We start from the raw sequence: 20000 nt of genomic DNA on the forward strand, positions 1-20000 counted from the left end.
TACGGCACTCAGTTAATCAGCTCTGACAGAGAGGGGAGGGAGGAGGAGAGAGAGAGAGAGAGAGAGAGAGGGAGGGTGAGAGAGAGAGAGAGAGAGAGAGAGAGAGAGAGAGAGAGAGAGAGAGAGAGAGAGAGAGAGAGAGAGAGGGAGGGTGAGGGAGAGAGAGAGAGAGAGAGAGAGAGAGAGAGATATGGAGAGCAGCATGAGTGACAGTGAGGGAGAGGGAGGGAGGGAGAGAGAAGGAGAGGGAGAGGGTGAGGGAGGGAGAAAAGAGAGAGAGAGGGAGGGAGAGGGTGAGGGAGGGAGAAAAGAGAGAGAGAGGGAGGGAGGGAGAGAAAGGGAGAGAGGGGAGGGCTCAGTGTGTGTGTGGCAGAGCAGCAGAGGCCCTTTTGTTTAATAATAGGCAACCTATCAAAGAAGAGGACCGCCCCGAGGGAATGTGTGAGAGTGTGTGTGTGTGTGTGTGTTCTGTGCATGTGAGTGTGTATTTGTATAGTGTGTGTGTAGATGTGTTGCGTGTGCACATGTTTGTATGTCAGTGTGTGTATATGTGTGCTGTGCTGTGCTTTGCTGTGCGTGCGCGCGCTTGTGTGTGTGTGTGTATGCACATGTTTGTATGTCAGTGTGTGTGTGTGTGTGTGTTCTATGCATGCGAGTGTGTATGGTGTGTGTGTGTGTGCAGAGGCTTGTGTATGTGCATTGTGTGTACATGTATGTCAGTGTACACGTGTGTGTGTATGTGTATGTGTGTGTGTGTGTGTGTGTGTGTGTGTGTGTGTGTGTGTGTGTGTGTGTGTGTGGGAAAGGGCAGGCAGCTGTCCATTCAGGCGTCTGTGTGAAGCACACTGGCACCTATGGCATTTATCCACTCCAATGCCAAGAGACCTCTTGTGCCCCTTTAGCTTCCTGGAGTGCCTATAGATTAAGTGGTGTCTAGCACTTAAGCCCACACACACAGACACACACAGACACACACAGACGCACACGCACACGCACACACACACACACACGCACACGCAAACGCAAACGCAAACGCACACACTATAGGCTGTTGTCATGTAGGGCAGCTTGTGATTGAAAAGCACCCCCTCAGTTTCCTGTCTGACATGCAGATTAACTTGCCTACATCATGGCATCCAGATACATCATATACAGAATACACACAGACAGACAGACACACACGTGCGTGTTTTCGCACGCACAGACGTACACAAACACACACACACACACACACACACACACACACACATCAATAATGCAGTCAACAAATGGTCATACCACCTGTTTGTGGACTTATGCAGGCGTCAGGAATTTCCCATTTTAGTGCAAGTTCAAGAAAAGAGCTATTACAACCTAGAGTGGTCCGGACAGGGGAAAAGAACTGAAACAAGACTGACTGTGATCAGTGCTGATGACTGTAGCTAATGTTGCTACAATGCCGTGTGTGTGTGTGTGTGTGTCTGTGTGTGTGTGTGTGTGTGTGTGTGTCTGTGTGTGTGTGTGTGTGTGTTTGTGTGCGTGCGCGCGTGTGCGTGTGCGTGCGTGCAATTGTGCGTGGGTATGTGTGTGTTTGTGTGTGTGTGTGTGTGTATGTGTGTGTGTGTGTGGGGGGGGTGCACTATGTGTGTGTGTGTGTGTGTGTTAGGGGGCGGCGGGGGGGGTTGGGGTATGAGTGTGTGTGTGTGTGTGTGTGTGTTTGGTGGTGAAAAATGAAACCTCAGTCCTCTGTGTAATGCTTGTCACATCGTGGACACTTTGACTTGAAGATCCTTCCATTTGATGGCACAGATCGATCACCAAAAGGCCATCTATTTTTAAAACCCCCCCAGAGTGGCGGATAAAGAAGGACAGATGGCTATTTCTGAGATGAAGGTTATATTTGCTATTTTGAGCTTTTTCACACAATCCCACCCACCCAACAACTCCCTCAGTCTCACCATGGACTTGACCACACAGCCCACACCCCACACAGCCCACACCCCACACAGCCCACACCTCCCTTTCTGCAATTCAGTGGCTGAATGCGGAGATGGATGTCAACAGCAGTGGTCAGATGTGTTCATCAATTCAGCTTAACAATTAACACATGGGGGCGCCATGGCGTCACACCATTAAATCTGAGGACCCGGGTTCGAGTCTGACTCGAGGTCATTTCCTGATCCTTCCCCATCTCTCTCCCACTAATGTCTTGTCTCTCACACTGTCCTATCAATAAACCAATGTATGCATCAACCAAATGTATTGAAAAAAAGTCAAAAAATAAAATGTGTGCAGTACAAACATGGCTGGCCAGCACAGTACAGTGAGCCTATGGTCCAAAAAAAAGCCATTTTAAGTCCAGCATCATCAATGACATTGAGCCAGCCACAAGCCCTTCATTGTCCCCAGACACTTGATACTGGAAGTGACGTCAGTGACAGAAGTGCACCCCATCTCTCACGTCCTTCCTGCCTGTATCAGGTTTGTCAGCAGGGGGCCTCCCGTAGTAGTAGGGGCTCATTGCGAGCACTGAGAGCACTGATGATGGCAACAGCCTGAAACGTCTGCTCTACCCTGCTCTAATAAAAAAAACTCCTTGTGCTTGACCTTTGTGTCTTGTTTAGTGTGCGAACCTGCTCCTACGTTTATATTGCTTCCCGTAGTAGTACCTGACCCTTGACCCCCAATAGCTGCTAGCTTCCTAGTTTGATAGCAGGTGTTACCAAATGGGTCCGCTTTCCCCGCACAATCAAGCTGTTTAGGCAGACCATCTGCGAGTAGAAAAAAAAAACATATCGGGAGGGTTTTTTTAGTAGATTTATGGCCATAAAAATCAATAGAATTTAGATCAAATTGGACGACATTTAATGTCTTCATGTGCCTTTTTGAACATTCACTGGGCCGTCACATCTGGCAACCCTGCTCCCAAGCTCTCCACACTTGTTGCAAAGAGTTTGGATATATAATAAAGAGGAATCGAAACACGCCCACTCAATGCAAAAGCGTGTGCTCAAAATTTTGTCTCCTAAGGGGGCGTTGTCCCTCCTTCTTCTTCTCTTTTCGTGGTGTTTGCACAAGACGTGCGCTACCGCCATCTATAGCGCTAAGGGGACTCCATTTATTCTCTACCTCAAGACTCCGAAGGTCTCCTAATCGAAGGTCTCCTAAAGGGGCGTTCACTCGACGTAAAGTGGATACCGGAAAAGAACCCGCCTGCTTTATCTCACTCTCATATACGATTCTCTGCTTGTTGCTTGTTGCACCTGACCCTTCACCCCCAGTAGCTGGCTAACTTGCTAGCTCACTAGCTGTCCTCGCTCTCTTTTCTCAGCGGCTCCAGATGACAAGCACCCTACTCAGGTGACACGCCGACACCCTCACTGGGATCTGTCGGGAAATCCCCTCATCCACACACACACACACACACACACACACACACACACGACACAAACACAAACACAAGAAACATGCAGACATACTATGGAAGATAGGGAGAGAGAGAGAGAGAGAGAGAGAGAGAGAGAGAGAGAGAGAGAGAGAGAGAGAGAGAGAGAGAGAGAGAGAGAGAAGGAAAGAGAGAAAGAGACTCCTTCTCCTTCTCCTCTTCAACATGGATCCAATATCCTAAACGTTTCCCTGCCTTCGCCTGGAGCCATCGTTCCCAAGCACCCCACCCCCTCTCTTAAACACATCAGACGTTTCCACAGATCACAAGCGATTCATCAGAGCATGGCCACACGCCCTCTGTAACCTAATTCCAGCCCCAGCCCCGGTCCCAGCCCCAGCCCCAACCCCAGCCCCATCCCCAACCCCAGCCCCAGCCCCAGCCCCAGCCCCAGCCCCAGCCCCAACCCCAGCCCCAGCCCCAGCCCTATCTCACCCAAACCCGACCCCATGTCTAGGGTCCATTAGAAGGACTCTCTCACACCCATGTGGGGTGGGGTTAGCAGGAACACATTACCTGTGTGGGAGAGTTTGGAGAGGGGAGAGGGGAGTTAGGGTTACAGGTGCTTCAAGAGGAGGAGTGGGAAGGGTTGGGGGGCAGTGGCAACACTAGGGCTGTGGTTAAGTGTATAGAGACTATAGTGGAGACAACAGGTGACACACAGAGAGAAACAAAAGGGGATGGCAAGAAAGAGATGATCTCGCCAATCCTCCTGCCAAACCCTCTCACCCCTCTCCATCCCACCAAAACGACCTCATTCCCTTTCGGTCATTAAGAATATGTGAAACAGGCCCTGCCGTGGCCAACCGGTGGGGCGCTCGCCTGCCGTGCGGCTGGCCCGGGTTCGATTCCCGGCCCGGGTCCTTTGCCATCCTCTCTCCCCCCAGTTACCTTCCGGACCACCTCTCACACTGTCCTATCAAATAAAGTCAAAAAAGACCAAAAGAAAATAAAAGAGTATGTGAAACAGAGAGAAAGAGGGAGGGAGAGAAAGAGAAAGAGAGGGGGGGAGAGAGAGAAAGAGAGAGAGAGACAGAGAGAGATGTATATATTCATCCTCCCCAAAATGAGCTCATCCCATGTCAGTCCCCCTCCCTCCTCCTGATTATTTAATTATTCGGTGGCATCTGCCCCACATGTCACACCTCTTATTTTAGGCTATAGACCTATAGGCTATATTCTCTCCTGCCTGCCCCCTTACTGGCCTTAACCCTCAACACTCTGCCGCCTGCTGTAGTCACATGTTATTGGAGCTTACAGTTGGGGCTACACTATATCTTCAGAACTGTAACCTGCATGGTTAAACTGTATTCCTTATTATGAATAATGTGAGTTTTATGACCTTTTATGAACAAGTTGGGAGTTATTTTAATATGTTTTTACCATAGTACAGTATATGAAGGAGAGGAGTTAAATTCCATCTTTAGTGGTGGTTCTTCCTTCAAACATAGCCAATCAACAGCCAGGGTGTTTCTTTAGCCAATCACAAATCGACAAGAAAGCAGGCAACAAACAACTGGAACTGTCCACAACACAAATTAGGACCACATTATAAATCAACAAAACAACAACCTGGACCAAAAAAAGCAGCCAGAGCTTCAAGAGAAAAATAAACAATAGGCAAGTCTCCACACTAAAAGTATAACAAAAAGTTGAGTATTCCTCAGGTAGGCTATTTAGCTAGTAAATAAGTTCTCCACAAAATCCAAATTGGTCAAAACTGACTAGTGTCATTTTGGATAACAGTAGTAAACAAGTGAACTACAGTTACACACCTCCCAGGCGTACACAACACATGCGTTAACAAGGAGCTCCTCTTCATTTTTAAATGTCCATTTCAGTTGTCTCAAGTTGAGGTCTAGCCTCTCACAACCTCAGGTTGAAAGGTCCATGTGAATTATTTAGTCCAGGAGTCTGTAACTTTGCTTTCTCTCCCTCCACTGAATAAGAAATGACGTTTCCCGTATGTTAGATCACTGTGCAGTCCTACTGTAAGATGGAATCACCAGTCTCATTGTTTTCCACTGCAGTAATAACTTTTTAAACAATGTTTCTTTTACTTATCTCTACTTACTTACAAACCCATCGTACTGCGTCTTATTTTACTATATCTTACTTACTATATCTTATTTATGTGGCGTTGTTTTTTTTGTATGCAATTGTTGTGATGTCCATTTCAGTGTGTCCTTAATGTTACATTAATCCTTATCTTTCCTGTTGACACTTTTCTCGTCATCTAGGCCAAGAGAAACTGAGGCGAGAAGATCTTGAAATGCTGTATCTCAACAGCACATTCCTGATGAAATACTGTATAACATGAATGAGTTTATGAATGAATGAATGAATGAATGAATGAATGAATGAATGAATGAATGAATGAAGTCACATTATTTTACAGAGCTGTCAGCAGTAGAAATGAATGAACAGATTATGAACGGAACAGGTTGCTCCCATCAAATAATTCATCTTTGAAAATGAAATTTAGTTGAAACCCGGCCTCCGCCTGTAGGACAGTCTGACTCACTCACTCACTAGAAGTAGGAAACGAGTTGGGGCAGAGTGAAACCACAGACAAAAATTGATCATGATTTATTTTGTTGCATCACTCAGTATCGTTTTCATCGAGTTTCCGAGATCGATACTACCAATTTGAAAGCGGCAGGACAGAAACCAGTGGGACAATAGGAGAAGAGGACAGATCTCCGGCAGCTCATTTCCCCCCACATAATTACCAAAAATGAATCAGTTCTAAGTTATGATCCATTCTGAATATTTAATCTAAGTCCATCCACACAGTTAAGCTATTAACAAAGTGACAAACCAAACAACCAACAAAAGGTCAAGGATGTATGGTGGATCTAATTACTATAGTACAGAATGATGCTGTTTCCCATGTCTTGCATCACATAAGCAGAAAAATAACAAACTAAAATACATAATACATAGTAAAAAAAATATAACATCTCCTCCCCTGCAGGCCTGTCTGACCCTAGTGGATTACGAGACATGGTCTTGTTATCCTCCGCAATGACATTGACAGGCCTGTCTGCCTGGCTGTAATGGTTGTGTAATACAGGATACATGTATTGCTGAGCAGACAGCAGTGATGCTTCCCCTCTTCCCAGTACCCCCAGAGGCAGCTCCCACAGTCCTCCCCACCAACAACCTTTCACCAGACTATAGTGTGTGTGTGTGTGTGTGTGTGTGTGTGTGTGTGTGTGTGTGTGTGTGGAGATTGTCATTCAACCCAGTAATTGTAGTCAAAGAAGCTAAGGGGGTGTGTATGGGAGTTGTGATACGTCACACACACACTTTTACCCTGACGACAGGTAGTTTGTTGTGGGTGGGTTGCGATACGTCACACACACACTTTTTACGTGAATACGTGTGTGTGTGTGTGTGTGTGTGTGTGTGTGTTTTGGGTGGGAAGCGCAAGGGTTCTGAGTTGCGATACGTCACACATGCACAAAGCCATGACAGCCATTCAGACTAAACACTCTGTTCCCACACCATATTGTCCTGAAGCTGGAAGTTGAGAGCACTTGAGACTGTTCAGGGGGGTCATATGGCGATGGAGGAAAAAGTTTGTAAATGATGAGTGCCGTGAGGAAAATATTGGATAAACTACTCATATCCTTCACATTAGAAGTTTAAAGATTTTAAACTTAAAAGTTTTACTTTTGTTTCCCAACATCATCGTGGAGGAACATAATGTTTGCTCTGTGTAATGCAGTAAACCACACTGTTTTTCTGTAGCCCAGACCGTCAAACTAGTTGCTCCTGTCTGTCCCTATGGCTTCCAGCCTAATGACGCGAGACACAATCATTGATGATCAAATATGCAAAAACATAATTCAAAAGTTATTCTCTCATTTCTCATTTTTCAATTAAGATATTGAGATATGAAGGGGCACTCTGCAAGGCTTGCCAACAGAAACATTTCATTGATTTCTCTATGGAGGAGGGCTGCCACCAAGGCATGAGCTTTGAGGCCTGAGAAAATGCCAGGAGCATGCAGAATGACATGTAGCCTGGGGGTGTTTGTAGAGAAGATATGAGGCTTGTTAGAAAATAATGGGCGCAGTGAGGAAAACATTGGATGAAGCCTATTCCTATCTTAAAAGATTTACACATACTGTACAGTTTGGTCAATAAATATGATGAGTAATTCAATAAAATTCAGTAAATAAACGTCAGACACAATGTCATCGATGATCGAAGTTGCAAAAACAATCAGAAGTTATTCCCCTTTCAGATCCCCCTCCCCCAAGCATTATGACGCTTGACAGCACTCTGCATTGGTAAAGCAATGCTGCACGGATCCATTGACTTTCACTAGCTTAGCGACATATTCCCTCTTTTAACTTGTCTTAAAGCAAGACAACGCTTAACATGAAAAATAAGACACTTTACCACCTTTATAAACCCCAGCCAATGATTTTAACTGTATTAAGCCCCAAAATAGTGGCATACCCCTTTAATGTTTATATGGAAGAAGGGCGACACCTAGAACTACATTGGAGGCCAAAAGGAAATGCCGAGAGGAACCAGAATGACTTGCAGCCCAGGGGTGCTTAGAGTGTGGACGTGATGAGTGAACACGGGACGGCCGATGCCTGAGAGGAAATGACTGTTTTTAATGGGATGCTTCCTCTAACGGATGAATTGCTTAAGCATGCCTTGTAGCACCACTATCAGTTCAAGAAAAACAAAACAGAAAGAAAATAAAATGCTTACTTCATGTAAAATGTTGGGTTTTCCGAGACAAAAAAAACAAACAATATGTGGAAATACTGTGTGTATGGCGCGTGGATGGAGTTCTTGACAGTCATGTGGTTTCTCTGCATGATCAATGACAGATCAAAACAACAAAAAAGCAGAAGAAAAAGAAGCTTTCATCACAAATTTCCTGAATCCACTAGGACAGATGACCGTAATGTGGTGGCAGAATAGAAATTCCCACCAGCTAATTGTCGTTTAAACTGGGCAATTATTTGTCTTTCTACACCATTTCTGGTAATATTTGATCATTTATGTTCATCAACATAGTTAACTCTGCCTGTAACTTGCAAGATAACTCCCCCAACACACCCATCCTGACAGCTTATACTGTGTAGCTCTCACAGAAGTTACGCTACCACTACCACGCTACCACGCTACCACTCATATCGTCGATCATAAGAGCTTGGAAAGAACACCGTGTCATGTCTGTGTGCCCAGGCCAGTCACGCGAGCACTGCCATCATGATATGGTCTATTTGTTCAGCATTTACATATCATATCAGTGCCTGCTGCTGCTGCTGCTGCTGCTGCCACACAATGGGTGTTGTTCACTGAACTCAAACCAAACCAAACTGAATTGGGGTCATTTTCCCAGACAAACCCATGGGGAGAACTCTTCAATATGCTCACTCAACCAACTGATCCTAGATCAGGAGAGAGGCCTAATCAGTGTTTGTTGTGTATAGTGTGTGCGTATAGTGTGTGTGTGTGTGTGTGTGTGTGTGTGTGTGTGTGTGTGTGTGTGTGTGTGTGTGTGTGTGTGTGTGTGCCATTCATACTTGTGGTGTGTGTGTGTGCGTGCATGTGCGTGTGTGTGTGTGTGTGCAGCCATTCATACATCTGTGTGTGTGTGTGTGTGTGTGTGTGTGTGTGTGTGTGTGTGTGTGTGTGTGTGTGTGTGTGTGTGTGTGTGTGTGTGTGTGTGTGTGTGTGTGTGCAGCCATTCATACATCTGTGTGTGTGTGTGTGTGTGTGTGTGTGTGTGAGAGAGAGAGAGAGAGTTGCCATTCATACATCTGTGTGTGTGTGTGTGTGTGTGTGTGTGTGTGTGTGTGTCTGGGACCAACTACTGCGACGGACTGACAGAGCAGAAACTGAGTGCCACCTTTCATTCCACACAAAGTATCTCTCACCAATATCACCTACCGCATCATCCACAACACAATACTTCCTATTCATGCCGAGCTGCATGGCCCTAAACCGAAAAATCCCCCAAGCTCAGACCCTCACAGACACAGTGTGTGTGACTGTGAACCATTGGAAACACACCTGACAGCCCACAGAAACACACATGCTGCACACACATATGCCATATGCTGTATTCGGTCCACAGTTTGAATACCATTGTTCTCATGGGTCCCCTTTTATGCTTGTGGGGTATAACAAGTATAAAGCTTCTGTGAAAATTCTACTACTCCAGACAACACAAACAATGAAAACATGTCTGTGTGAAATGTACGTTGCATTATTGCCAACTTAAAGGAATGAAGAACATACTGAAATAGAAAATAGCAGCCGTGTACCATGCACTGCAGAAAGAGGAACAGAGGACACCAACTGAAAAAGAACAGCTGAAAGCTGCATAGAATAGAACTGAACCATTGATTCGATGTACTCCCATTGAACAAAACAGAACATAACATAACAAAACAGAACAGAACAGAATAAAATAGAATAGAATAGAATAGAATAGAATAGAATAGAATAGAATAGAATAGAATAGAGCAAAACAGAACTCTGGATAACTGCTCAACTCCTGTTACTCTTGTTAGTATTGAGGTCACTTTTGGAAGTGCAATAGTCCACCGCTGCATTGACCTCACAGTGTGTTTATTTGTCTGTCCAGTGGGACGGGTCATTTATGTGAGCTGATCTAACCACCACCGAATAAACAGGAAGGACAACCAGATGATTTGAAAGCAGAAGGACAATGCCAGCGCGCTTCAGTGGTGCGTTGTGTGTGTGTGTGTGTGTGTGTGTGTGTGTGTGTGTGTGTGTGTGTGTGTGTGTGTGTGTGTGTGTGTGTGTGTGTGTGTGTGTAGCTGGGGTGTGGATCCACCTGCGTTGTCCGTAAGGTCAGACTAAGAGGATGTGTTTGAGACACTTGCCCTGTAAATAGCCCACCCCATCTGGGGGACATATTACTGTACACAGTTGGTGGTGGTGGTGGTGGTGATGGGGGAGCTCCCAACGCTTTACTCGCAAGCATGTAAACAATATTATGGCGGCCGGCCATGGACATAACCTCCGTCCAGCTCGGCCAATATTATAAACTTCCCTCCTGTCCAATGAAGTCAAATATGCCACGGGATGAAAGAAAAACAAAGAGCTCAAACAGTCATAATCCTTCCTGTAACAAAGTGCTGGCCCTCTGTTGATCTAAGGGAGGGGTGGTGTGCTCGCTCTAGCCTCCCTCACTTGCTCTCTTCCATAATATCTACTTTCCTCTTTCCATCTTACAGCATATCCACTATGCTTTTTTCTACTCCATCCATTACAAAGTAAATCAATTACTTTTTTCTCATCAATGATCTCAGCTTCTCATTGAATCACAATTCTGACACTTTCCACAATCAAACACACACACGTGCCCCATGTAATTTGACCAATTTCCAGTCAAATTGACCTGGTCCAGTTTCACCCGATTGTTGACAGGGGTGTGTTTGGGTGGGACCTGCCCCTGGGGTCAGAGCCAGGGTAGCTGACCATCCCTCCCGTCTAGCCATCAATCATCTATCCATCCATCTCTAGACTAGCTCTCTCTCTTGGTACATCTATCTTTCTCCTTCACACTCTCTTTCGCTCTTTTTCTACTGCCCTCTCTATCTCTCTCCCTCCCTGCATACCCTCAACCCCACCCCTTCATACTAGGGGTCGACCGATACGGGTTTTTTAATGGCCGATGTGATAATGATTTTTTTTTCATCACCCTTGGCCGATAACCGATTTCCGATTTGGGGCCGATATGGGTAAAAAAAAGTTTCAAAAAATGACAAATATTACAGGTCTCAAGTTAAAAATAAACATTTATTTAACATTATCAATTTGAGGTAGAACTTGTAACATTTAAACACTAACAATCAAGTAATACAAAAATAAAGTGTCTTAGTGCTTTCAAAAAACCTGAATAACATAAAATAATAAATATTGCGTATCGGCCAAAATCACACGTGTATCGGCCGATACCGAAACACTTAAAAAACGCAAATATCGGCCGGGCCGATATATCGGTCTATCCTTACTTCATACCCTGCATCTATTTGTATGGTCTCTCATTAGCTTATTTATGACAGGACAGTGGGAGACTTGACAGGAAACGAGTGGGGAGAATAAGAGAGAAGGGCAAGGTTCGGCAAAAGACCCGGGCCGAAATCGGTCCCGGGTCACCGGCATAGCAGCCCAGAGCCCTAGCGTTAGAGCCATGGTAGGGCCGTCTCTTTATCTCTCCGTCTCTCACCCTCTCTTCATCCGTCTCTCCTCTAATCTGTCCATCAGGGTGGACCCGGAAGTGGTGGTAATGCCAGTTCCTCTTGGTCATGTCTGGCTGACTCCATGACTCATGACTCGCCGCCGCGTGGCGTGCCATCAGAAAGACACAGATGACCAGTCAGTCACACTAAAGACCAGCACATTTTCTTCAACAGAGACATGACTTTCCTGAACAGTGGAACGCAGCTATCCTAAACCTCAATCTGATGCCCCATTTCCTATAGTGGGAATTTCCAGACATAAAAACCAATCCAAACAAAAAATTGGGTCATTTCACGTGAAATCAGACACTTTGGGACCCGACCGACCCGGATTTCGATCATACTTGGTGTGCCTTTTCAGTAGCAAGGTAGCACCCCAGAACTGCATTGGTTTGAATCTGACACTAATATTAAGGGAGAAACAGACTAGGAAAGGTTCACATGTGAGGGTAGGACACTATACATTCAGCCTTGAATATATCAGTCAGTGTTAGTCACAAAAAGATGCCTGTGGTGTTGTTTGAAAGCTCTTTTCTGGCTCTACATATTACACAATCACCTTGGAATACAACTACTCTCAGAATATGAATTATGATTAATTGAAAAATTAAAAATTGAATATCTAAAAAAACTTATATTTTAAAATGGCCAGTTCCTTGTCCAAACGTAGCCGGCAATGTCATGAGCAGCACCTAAAATGCTGGTGTTCGGTTTGTTATTCATTTCAGAGAGAATTTGACTCACAAATATGGCGTCATACAGACCACTTACTAATAATATGGTAATACCATAGTAGCATCACATGACAAAACAAAAACAAAACAAAAATGGTCAGTGTCCATGGTCCCAGGTTTCAGAAACTAAGGCAGAGGTCCATTTATACACACCAAATGATGATATGTGAATGTTTGAACATTCCTTCTCTGTGTACCTGTGCCATCTTCCCTTTACCGTACTTTAAAGAGATAATCAATGGCTACACTCTCATTTTGTACTCTACCAGTGCATTTGAAGCAACAGCTGTGTCTTTTGTAGATAGTACGTCCCGTTGCAGTTACAGGTTCCACTACCAGAAGCACATCCTGATGATCCATGACAAGTCTATCTGGTCTGAAGGGAAAAGTGAAGGATGGAGATGGCCCATGAGGATGCAGGAAGTTCAGTTTCACCTCTCCAGTGCTCGGCATACATTCCTCAGCACATGCTAGCCACCAGTTGCCATCATATACAGCTACAACATACCCTTTGATGCTTGAAAATGTAACACATTCCTTTACTGAGCTCACTCTTTCAACTCTGCCTTCTCTGAATGCTCAAAATGGCCTAACTTCCACTGTGTCCATTGACAATGGGCAGAAGCTGTGTAGTTTTTGAGTACCTGGAATAGTTCTTGCAGATTCAAACCTTTTCAACAGGTTCTCAGCTTCATGATGGTACATCTCTGTTGTGGCAAACTGAATTTGTCAAGGATAATGTCAAGAACATCCATTGCCAAACAGTTGGTATGGCGTTACAATTTAATTGTCAATAGGACGTTGCAGACTTCCTGCACAATATAAGAACCTTAAAAACACAACAAATTTGTGCCACCACGAGGCAGATTTTCACATACCTGCAGAGTGGCACTTTTTTGCCACATCACATGGCAAAAGGTCCATGTGATGGCGTTGGAGGGACAGTTAAATGGCTTGCTGCACGAGCAAGTCTGCAACGTCCTATTGACAATTAAATTGTAACGCCATACCAACTGTTTGAATTTGTCAAGGATAATGTCAAGAACATCCATTGCCAGTTTGCCACAACAGAGATGTACCATCATGAAGCTGAGAACCTGTTGGGTCATTTCACGTGAAATCAGACACTTTGGGACCCGACCGACCCGGATTTCGATCATACTTGGTGTGCCTTTTCAGTAGCAAGGTAGCACCCCAGAACTGCATTGGTTTGAATCTGACACTAATATTAAGGGAGAAACAGACTAGGAAAGGTTCACATGTGAGGGTAGGACACTATACATTCAGCCTTGAATATATCAGTCAGTGTTAGTCACAAAAAGATGCCTGTGGTGTTGTTTGAAAGCTCTTTTCTGGCTCTACATATTACACAATCACCTTGGAATACAACTACTCTCAGAATATGAATTATGATAAATTGAAAAATTAAAAATTGAATATCTAAAAAACTCATATTTTAAAATGGCCAGTTCCTTGTCCAAACGTAGCCGGCAATGTCATGAGCAGCACCTAAAATGCTGGTGTTCGGTTTGTTATTCATTTCAGAGAGAATTTGACTCACAAATATGGCATCATACAGACCACTTACTAATAATATGGTAATACCATAGTAGCATCACATGACAAAACAAAAACAAAACAAAAATGGTCAGTGTCCCAGGTTTCAGAAACTAAGGCAGATGTCCATTTATACATACCAAATGATGATATGTGAATGTTTGAACATTCCTTCTCTGTGTACCTGTGCCATCTTCCCTTTACCGTACTTTAAAGAGATAATCAATGGCTACACTCATTTTGTACTCTACCAGTGCATTTGAAGCAGCAGCTGTGTCTTTTGTAGATAATGTATAAGTACGTCCCGTTGCAGTTACAGGTTCCACTACCAGAAGCACATCCTGATGATCCATGACAGTCTATCTGGTCTGAAGGGAAAAGTGAAGGATGGAGATGGCCCATGAGGATGCAGGAAGTTCAGTTTCACCTCTCCAGTGCTCGGCATACATTCCTCAGCACATGCTAGCCACCAGTTGCCATCATATACAGCTACAACATACCCTTTGATGCTTGAAAATGTAACACATTCCTTTACTGAGCTCACTCTTTCAACTCTGCCTTCTCTGAATGCTCAAAATGGCCTAACTTCCACTGTGTCCATTGACAATGGGCAGAAGCTGTGTAGTTTTTGAGTACCTGGAATAGTTCTTGCAGATTCAAACCTTTTCAACAGGTTCTCAGCTTCATGATGGTACATCTCTGTTGTGGCAAACTGGCAATGGATGTTCTTGACATTATCCTTGACAAATTCAAACAGTTGGTATGGCGTTATAATTTAATTGTCAATAGGACGTTGCAGACTTGCTCGTGCAGCAAGCCATTTAACTGTCCTCCAACGCCATCACATGGACCTTTGCCATGTGATGTGGCAAAAAAGTGCCACTCTGCAGGTATGTGAAAATCTGCCTCGTGGTGGCACAAATTTGTTGTAATTTTAAGGTTCTTATATTGTGCAGGAAGTCTGCAACGTCCTATTGACAATTAAATTGTAACGCCATACCAACTGTTTGAATATGGCACAGGTTTGGACAAGGAACTGGCCATTTTAAAATATAAGTTTTTTAGATATTCAATTTTTAATTTTTCAATTTATCATAATTCATATTCTGAGAGTAGTTGTATTCCAAGGTGATTGTGTAATATGTAGAGCCAGAAAAGAGCTTTCAAACAACACCACAGGCATCTTTTTGTGACTAACACTGACTGATATATTCAAGGCTGAATGTATAGTGTCCTACCCTCACATGTGAACCTTTCCTAGTCTGTTTCTCCCTTAATATTAGTGTCAGATTCAAACCAATGCAGTTCTGGGGTGCTACCTTGCTACTGAAAAGGCACACCAAGTATGATCGAAATCCGGGTCGGTCGGGTCCCAAAGTGTCTGATTTCACGTGACCCAATTGGCAAAATTTGACTCACCCAAACGATCTTCAAATGGTCCCAACGCTACTAACTAACCAATCATGCTCATCAGAAGCTCGTTGGCAAGGAGGTGGTGATTCAGACACCAGAAAGTAAAGTAAATAACCTCCCATGTGCAGTATTTGATCAAGCCATTATCTAAATCAGCTGATACTCATGGGTACACAAATTACCGCACAGGAAGATGAGCACTTTGTTGACATTAGCCGTGTGAAGTGCACAGGCAGAAGAAACCCATACATACAGTAGTAGAGGTTTTGCTCTCTGACGTTGGTCACTCATTTGTCCTGACATCATTTAGGCCCGTTTCACATCAAGCTTCGCTGCAGGGCTGGTGCAGATGAGTTTTATTTTATTGTCCATTTTTAACACACAAAAGTTTGTAATTCATGAAAAATGATTAGTCATTGATAGGCCTTGCACGCGACATGTCAAGCTTGAGCAAATCAAACTGACGCGTACAAACATTGATCATTTAAAAAGGGAACATACATGATGTGTTAGACGCAACACTTCTGTTTCCTTTTTTCTGTTTCCTTCCTTCATGATGCTCTGGGTACATAATGACCATGCATGGACTGATGCAAATTTTTCTGACGATAACGCCTCTGATGTTCAAACACTGAATAGTTCAAACACTAAATAGTTCTTCAACCTTAAAATATTGTTTCCACAATGGCATCAGTGATTCACGGACGTGCACCAGGGTGAAAGTGGACTTCTGGGAAGTCACTTTCACACTCTATGGGCAATCCTACACCAAGTAAGTGGAGCCACCTGTCTGCTGCTCTAATGAACGTATGCGTCCTACCTGTAGGACAACTGAGGAGGAAATAGTTAGTGATGCTATAATGTCGTCAAAGAAATTTGCTTATCTTGCAACTGACACCTCATTACATCACAAGGCATCAGGAAACTTAAGAGGGAACAAAGATACAATTGAGGTCAAGACAGGTGACCCAAGAGAACGGAAGAAGACGAAAACAAAACATCATACATCTAGTGTAATTAATCATAAGTTAATCAAATCTGTCGTGGTTTTGTATTGATCCGGAGTCAACAAATGAAACAATCAAACTACATATGTTCGGTCCCTGAATGCCAGAGCAATAAGAAAAGCCTTCTACGCAATGTACAGTAGCCTGCAGCCAAATATCAAAAGGTTAAACACCAAATATGAGAGATAAGCTTAGGTACAGATAGTAAACCTGAAATTAATCTGCTGTGCTACTACAAAACCACCAACCAAAACACCATGTATACATTACCTGTTTCTTCCTGAATAATAACCACATCGGTTACAAATGTACAGACTTCAACAGCATCTGTCACAAATGTACTGACCTTTGTAAATTCCAAATGTAAGCATCAAAGGTCAAATCAATCAAGTGTCCCAGCATTGTGGTAGACAATTTCAGACAAAATGTCCACTATCCCACGCTACCCAGAGTCATAAGGGCCTTGTTTTTAGTTACCACACAGGTCTTCCAAAAACAGAAGGTATACAGTAAGCACGCAAACTCATTGTGCTTATGTCAATTAGTGAGTATTGTTACCCATCTCCCACTCTCCTTTGACCTGTGTGCAAAGATTACTATTAAAAGAGAAGGATCCCAAACATCACAAAGGAGACATCCAGGCAGTAACAGGTGTGAAAATGAAACGTCAACAGCCAGAAAGTGTGTGTGTGTGTGTGTGTGTGTGTGTGTGTGTGTGTGTGTGTGTGTGTGTGTGTGTGTGTGTGTGTGTGTGTGTGTGTGTGTGTGTGTGTTCACAGGAGTTGAGCTGATGCACATATAGCAAAACATTGGGTGTCAGATTGGATTAAAGCTGAGACAACCACCCTATCCAGCTATGCACAAACAGAATTCATGCATCATTTCAAAGTCACCAGCGTTAGATCTGTGCAATGATCTACCGACCTGGATTTGCATGAGGTAACGCATCCACCAAAAAAACAACACAACACATAATTTACATCTCCATCTGTCTCTTGTCAAGACAGCAACACTTTTGCACTTCAGTTGGTTACACTGTACAATATAAACAACTTCTGCTTTCCAACTAAGAGAAGCTAAGAACAAACACTTGCACAGTAAATTCTGGAGTGTCAATTCAACAGTTTAGAGTACTCTGTGACCAAATACACTCCAGAAAGTGTTAAATCGACTCTCTAAGTGCTGAATTAACACTGTTAAATTTACTGTGCGCTATATCCTCCCACAACTAACTTGCTGAGATCAAAAGAAACGCAGAAGTAATAGCAGCTCTTCCGTCATTTACATTTGTCAGGTGTCTTTCTTTATATGAATTGAACTGTGGCTATGGCTACGCAATAAACAACTCCTGCTTCCCACCAAAGAAGCAATACAATCACTGTTCTGTGTCAGCCTACCAACTAACTTACTGAGGAGACCACCAGTGATGGTAACGCTCCACCTGTCATATACATTGAAGGTGTTAGAAGTTTTATCAAGACCTCAGTACTTTTTTTTTAACTTCAACTGATAAAATGAACAACTTCTACTTGTCAACTAAGAAGCAAAACAATCACTGTTGTATGTCAGCCCACAGCAAACTTACTGCGGAGATGACAGGAGACACAGAAGCTACAGCAGCTCTCCCCCTCCGCCAGCACATCACTTACATTTGTTCTGTGTCTTAGCAAGACATCAACACTGTTTACTTCCATAGTGTTGCCACCCGTCCTCTTTTTTCCCTGATTGTCCCGGATTTTTTTTGGCCTGGACCAGAATTCTTAAAAAAAAAAAAGAATTTCCTGGACACTGAATGAAGGATACCATTTGGTTCAAGCAAAAGGGTTGATTGAGTTGCTTTGTGTAAGAGAGGTGGCAACCCTACTTCCAAATGCAATATAAAAATACTATCTACTCTCTACTACTTCAACCACCAGACTTTCCACCAAAGAGAAGAGATGTTAAAAAAGCCAATCACTGTCAGCCCACCAGTTACTTACTGAGGAGATCACAGGAGACGCACAAGCGATAGTAGCTCTCCACCTCCGCCAGGGATATCCGCACGTATCCTCCTCCATTTCTCACCGGCTGGAGATGCACGCTGCATTCCTCCCTAATCTTCATGTTCACTCCACTCACCTGTGCATACAGGTGTCTGAACCACACTCTCTGTGTGGGTCTCTCTCCCCTCCCTCCTCTCCTCTACTCTGCTCTGTTTTGTCCTGTCCTACCTCTCCCTGCTATATCCTCCTCCTCCCTCTTTCCTCCACATTGAACCTAGGTGTGTGCAGTATGTAACCGATTTGTGTGCTGTATATCCAATGCCCTGAACTCTGCTATTGTATTAGTGCCCTACCACTCTCCCTGCTATAACTTTTCCCTACCTAACTTCTCACTCCCTAATTGAACCTAAGGAGTGTGTGAGAAAGAGTGTATCTGTTATCCTAAGAGGACCCCACCTACTCTCACCTAACTTCCCTCCTCCCAAAACCAAACGTGAGAGCAGAGCAGCCACCTGTTTTCCCTTCCCCATGTGATGATGGCAGCGCCCTTACCTTGCCCCTGGCTACTGAAAGCAGTCGGGTCTGGTGTGGTGAGCGCGTTTCCTCTTCCCTTCTTTTTATGGGTAGGCTACAGTTTAGGCAAATCGCTTACCTTGCTACGGTACCTGTACATGGTGACGTAGGCAGCATGGCAGGTACAAGGTAGGTTCATAACAGTCCGTGTATGAAGAGCTAAAATAAACATATAGGCTATAGAACTTGAGGAAAAGTGGGCAACCATATGGCAGCACTTAAACAACCCCGAAGCACAGGGTAATCCATTAACAAACAAAACAAAGGAGTGCTAGGCTCTGTAAGTAGGCCCTAACTTTGTTGGCCAAATAAGGACTCTTTACGCGTTGACTTTATAAACACCAAACCCTTTTGCGCGCCATGATGGAAATCAGTTTATCTTTGGGCATTCACATTTGCTTTTCTACCAATGTCAACATAGCCGGCTTTTGCATGTCCTACAGGCATATTCCAATGCATTTAAAGTAGCCTAACTTCACATAAAGTCGCCAGTTACACAGATGTGATTTGACTGTCGTTTTGTTGATAGTTTTGTCCTTTGTTTTAGCAACGCTACTCCATGCTTTAGTCGGTTCCACATGTTAACGCCAAGTGGACGCTTTTGTAACCACACCATGATTTGTAAGCCGTTACCTGGGGGCGTCTGTGTGCTTCGACAGGCGCACCTCCGCCTCGCGGTAGCGAAGCACCTGAAAATCCCCATTCTGTGGCGAGTTCCCCCGAGGGCTCGGGTCTCCACGCTCCAGCTGTCGTAGTAGCCTACCTCAGGCCCATGGGCCGTTCACTGACTGAGCTTACAAACCGCGCCACTGCCCTGCTCTGCTATTCTGGAATCACATTGCTGTGACCTTTGACAAAGCAGTTATCTGTTAGTCGCTCTACCTCCGATTAGAGCCGTAAACCGGCAATGAATGAGACCATTTACTACTCCAACAGAGAGGCCGATGGCGAGTTTCTGTTGTTCACTTAACAGTAACCCAGACTGAACGATAAAATCCACGCTGCAGAAAGTTCGTTTTCTTATTGTGCACGCGCCAGGAATCAAGATACTTTGACAG

The 20000-nt window shown here is 44.1% G+C and overlaps 1 protein-coding gene across 5 annotated transcripts in view; it reads right to left on the reverse strand.

Annotated features, from left to right (window-relative positions):
• Positions 1 to 20000, reverse strand: part of mcf2la (mcf.2 cell line derived transforming sequence-like a) — a 110378-nt gene that overhangs the window by 88107 nt on the left and 2271 nt on the right. Inside the window, exon 1 of one of the 5 annotated variants that reach the window (XM_063212150.1) lies at positions 19576 to 20000. This exon is cut by the window's right edge and continues 479 nt beyond it. The exons of 3 other annotated variants lie outside the window; for them this stretch is intronic. In XM_063212150.1, coding sequence (XP_063068220.1) covers positions 19576 to 19645 — 70 coding nt within the window. In that variant the 5' untranslated portion in view covers positions 19646 to 20000. Of the gene's footprint in view, positions 1 to 18366; positions 18539 to 19575 lie in introns of those variants that run through there. One more of the 5 variants, XM_063212148.1, reaches the window with a different exon arrangement.

The sequence above is a fragment of the Engraulis encrasicolus genome, chromosome 12 (genome assembly GCF_034702125.1).
Source record: "Engraulis encrasicolus isolate BLACKSEA-1 chromosome 12, IST_EnEncr_1.0, whole genome shotgun sequence".
In the NCBI taxonomy this organism is placed as follows: domain Eukaryota; kingdom Metazoa; phylum Chordata; class Actinopteri; order Clupeiformes; family Engraulidae; genus Engraulis; species Engraulis encrasicolus.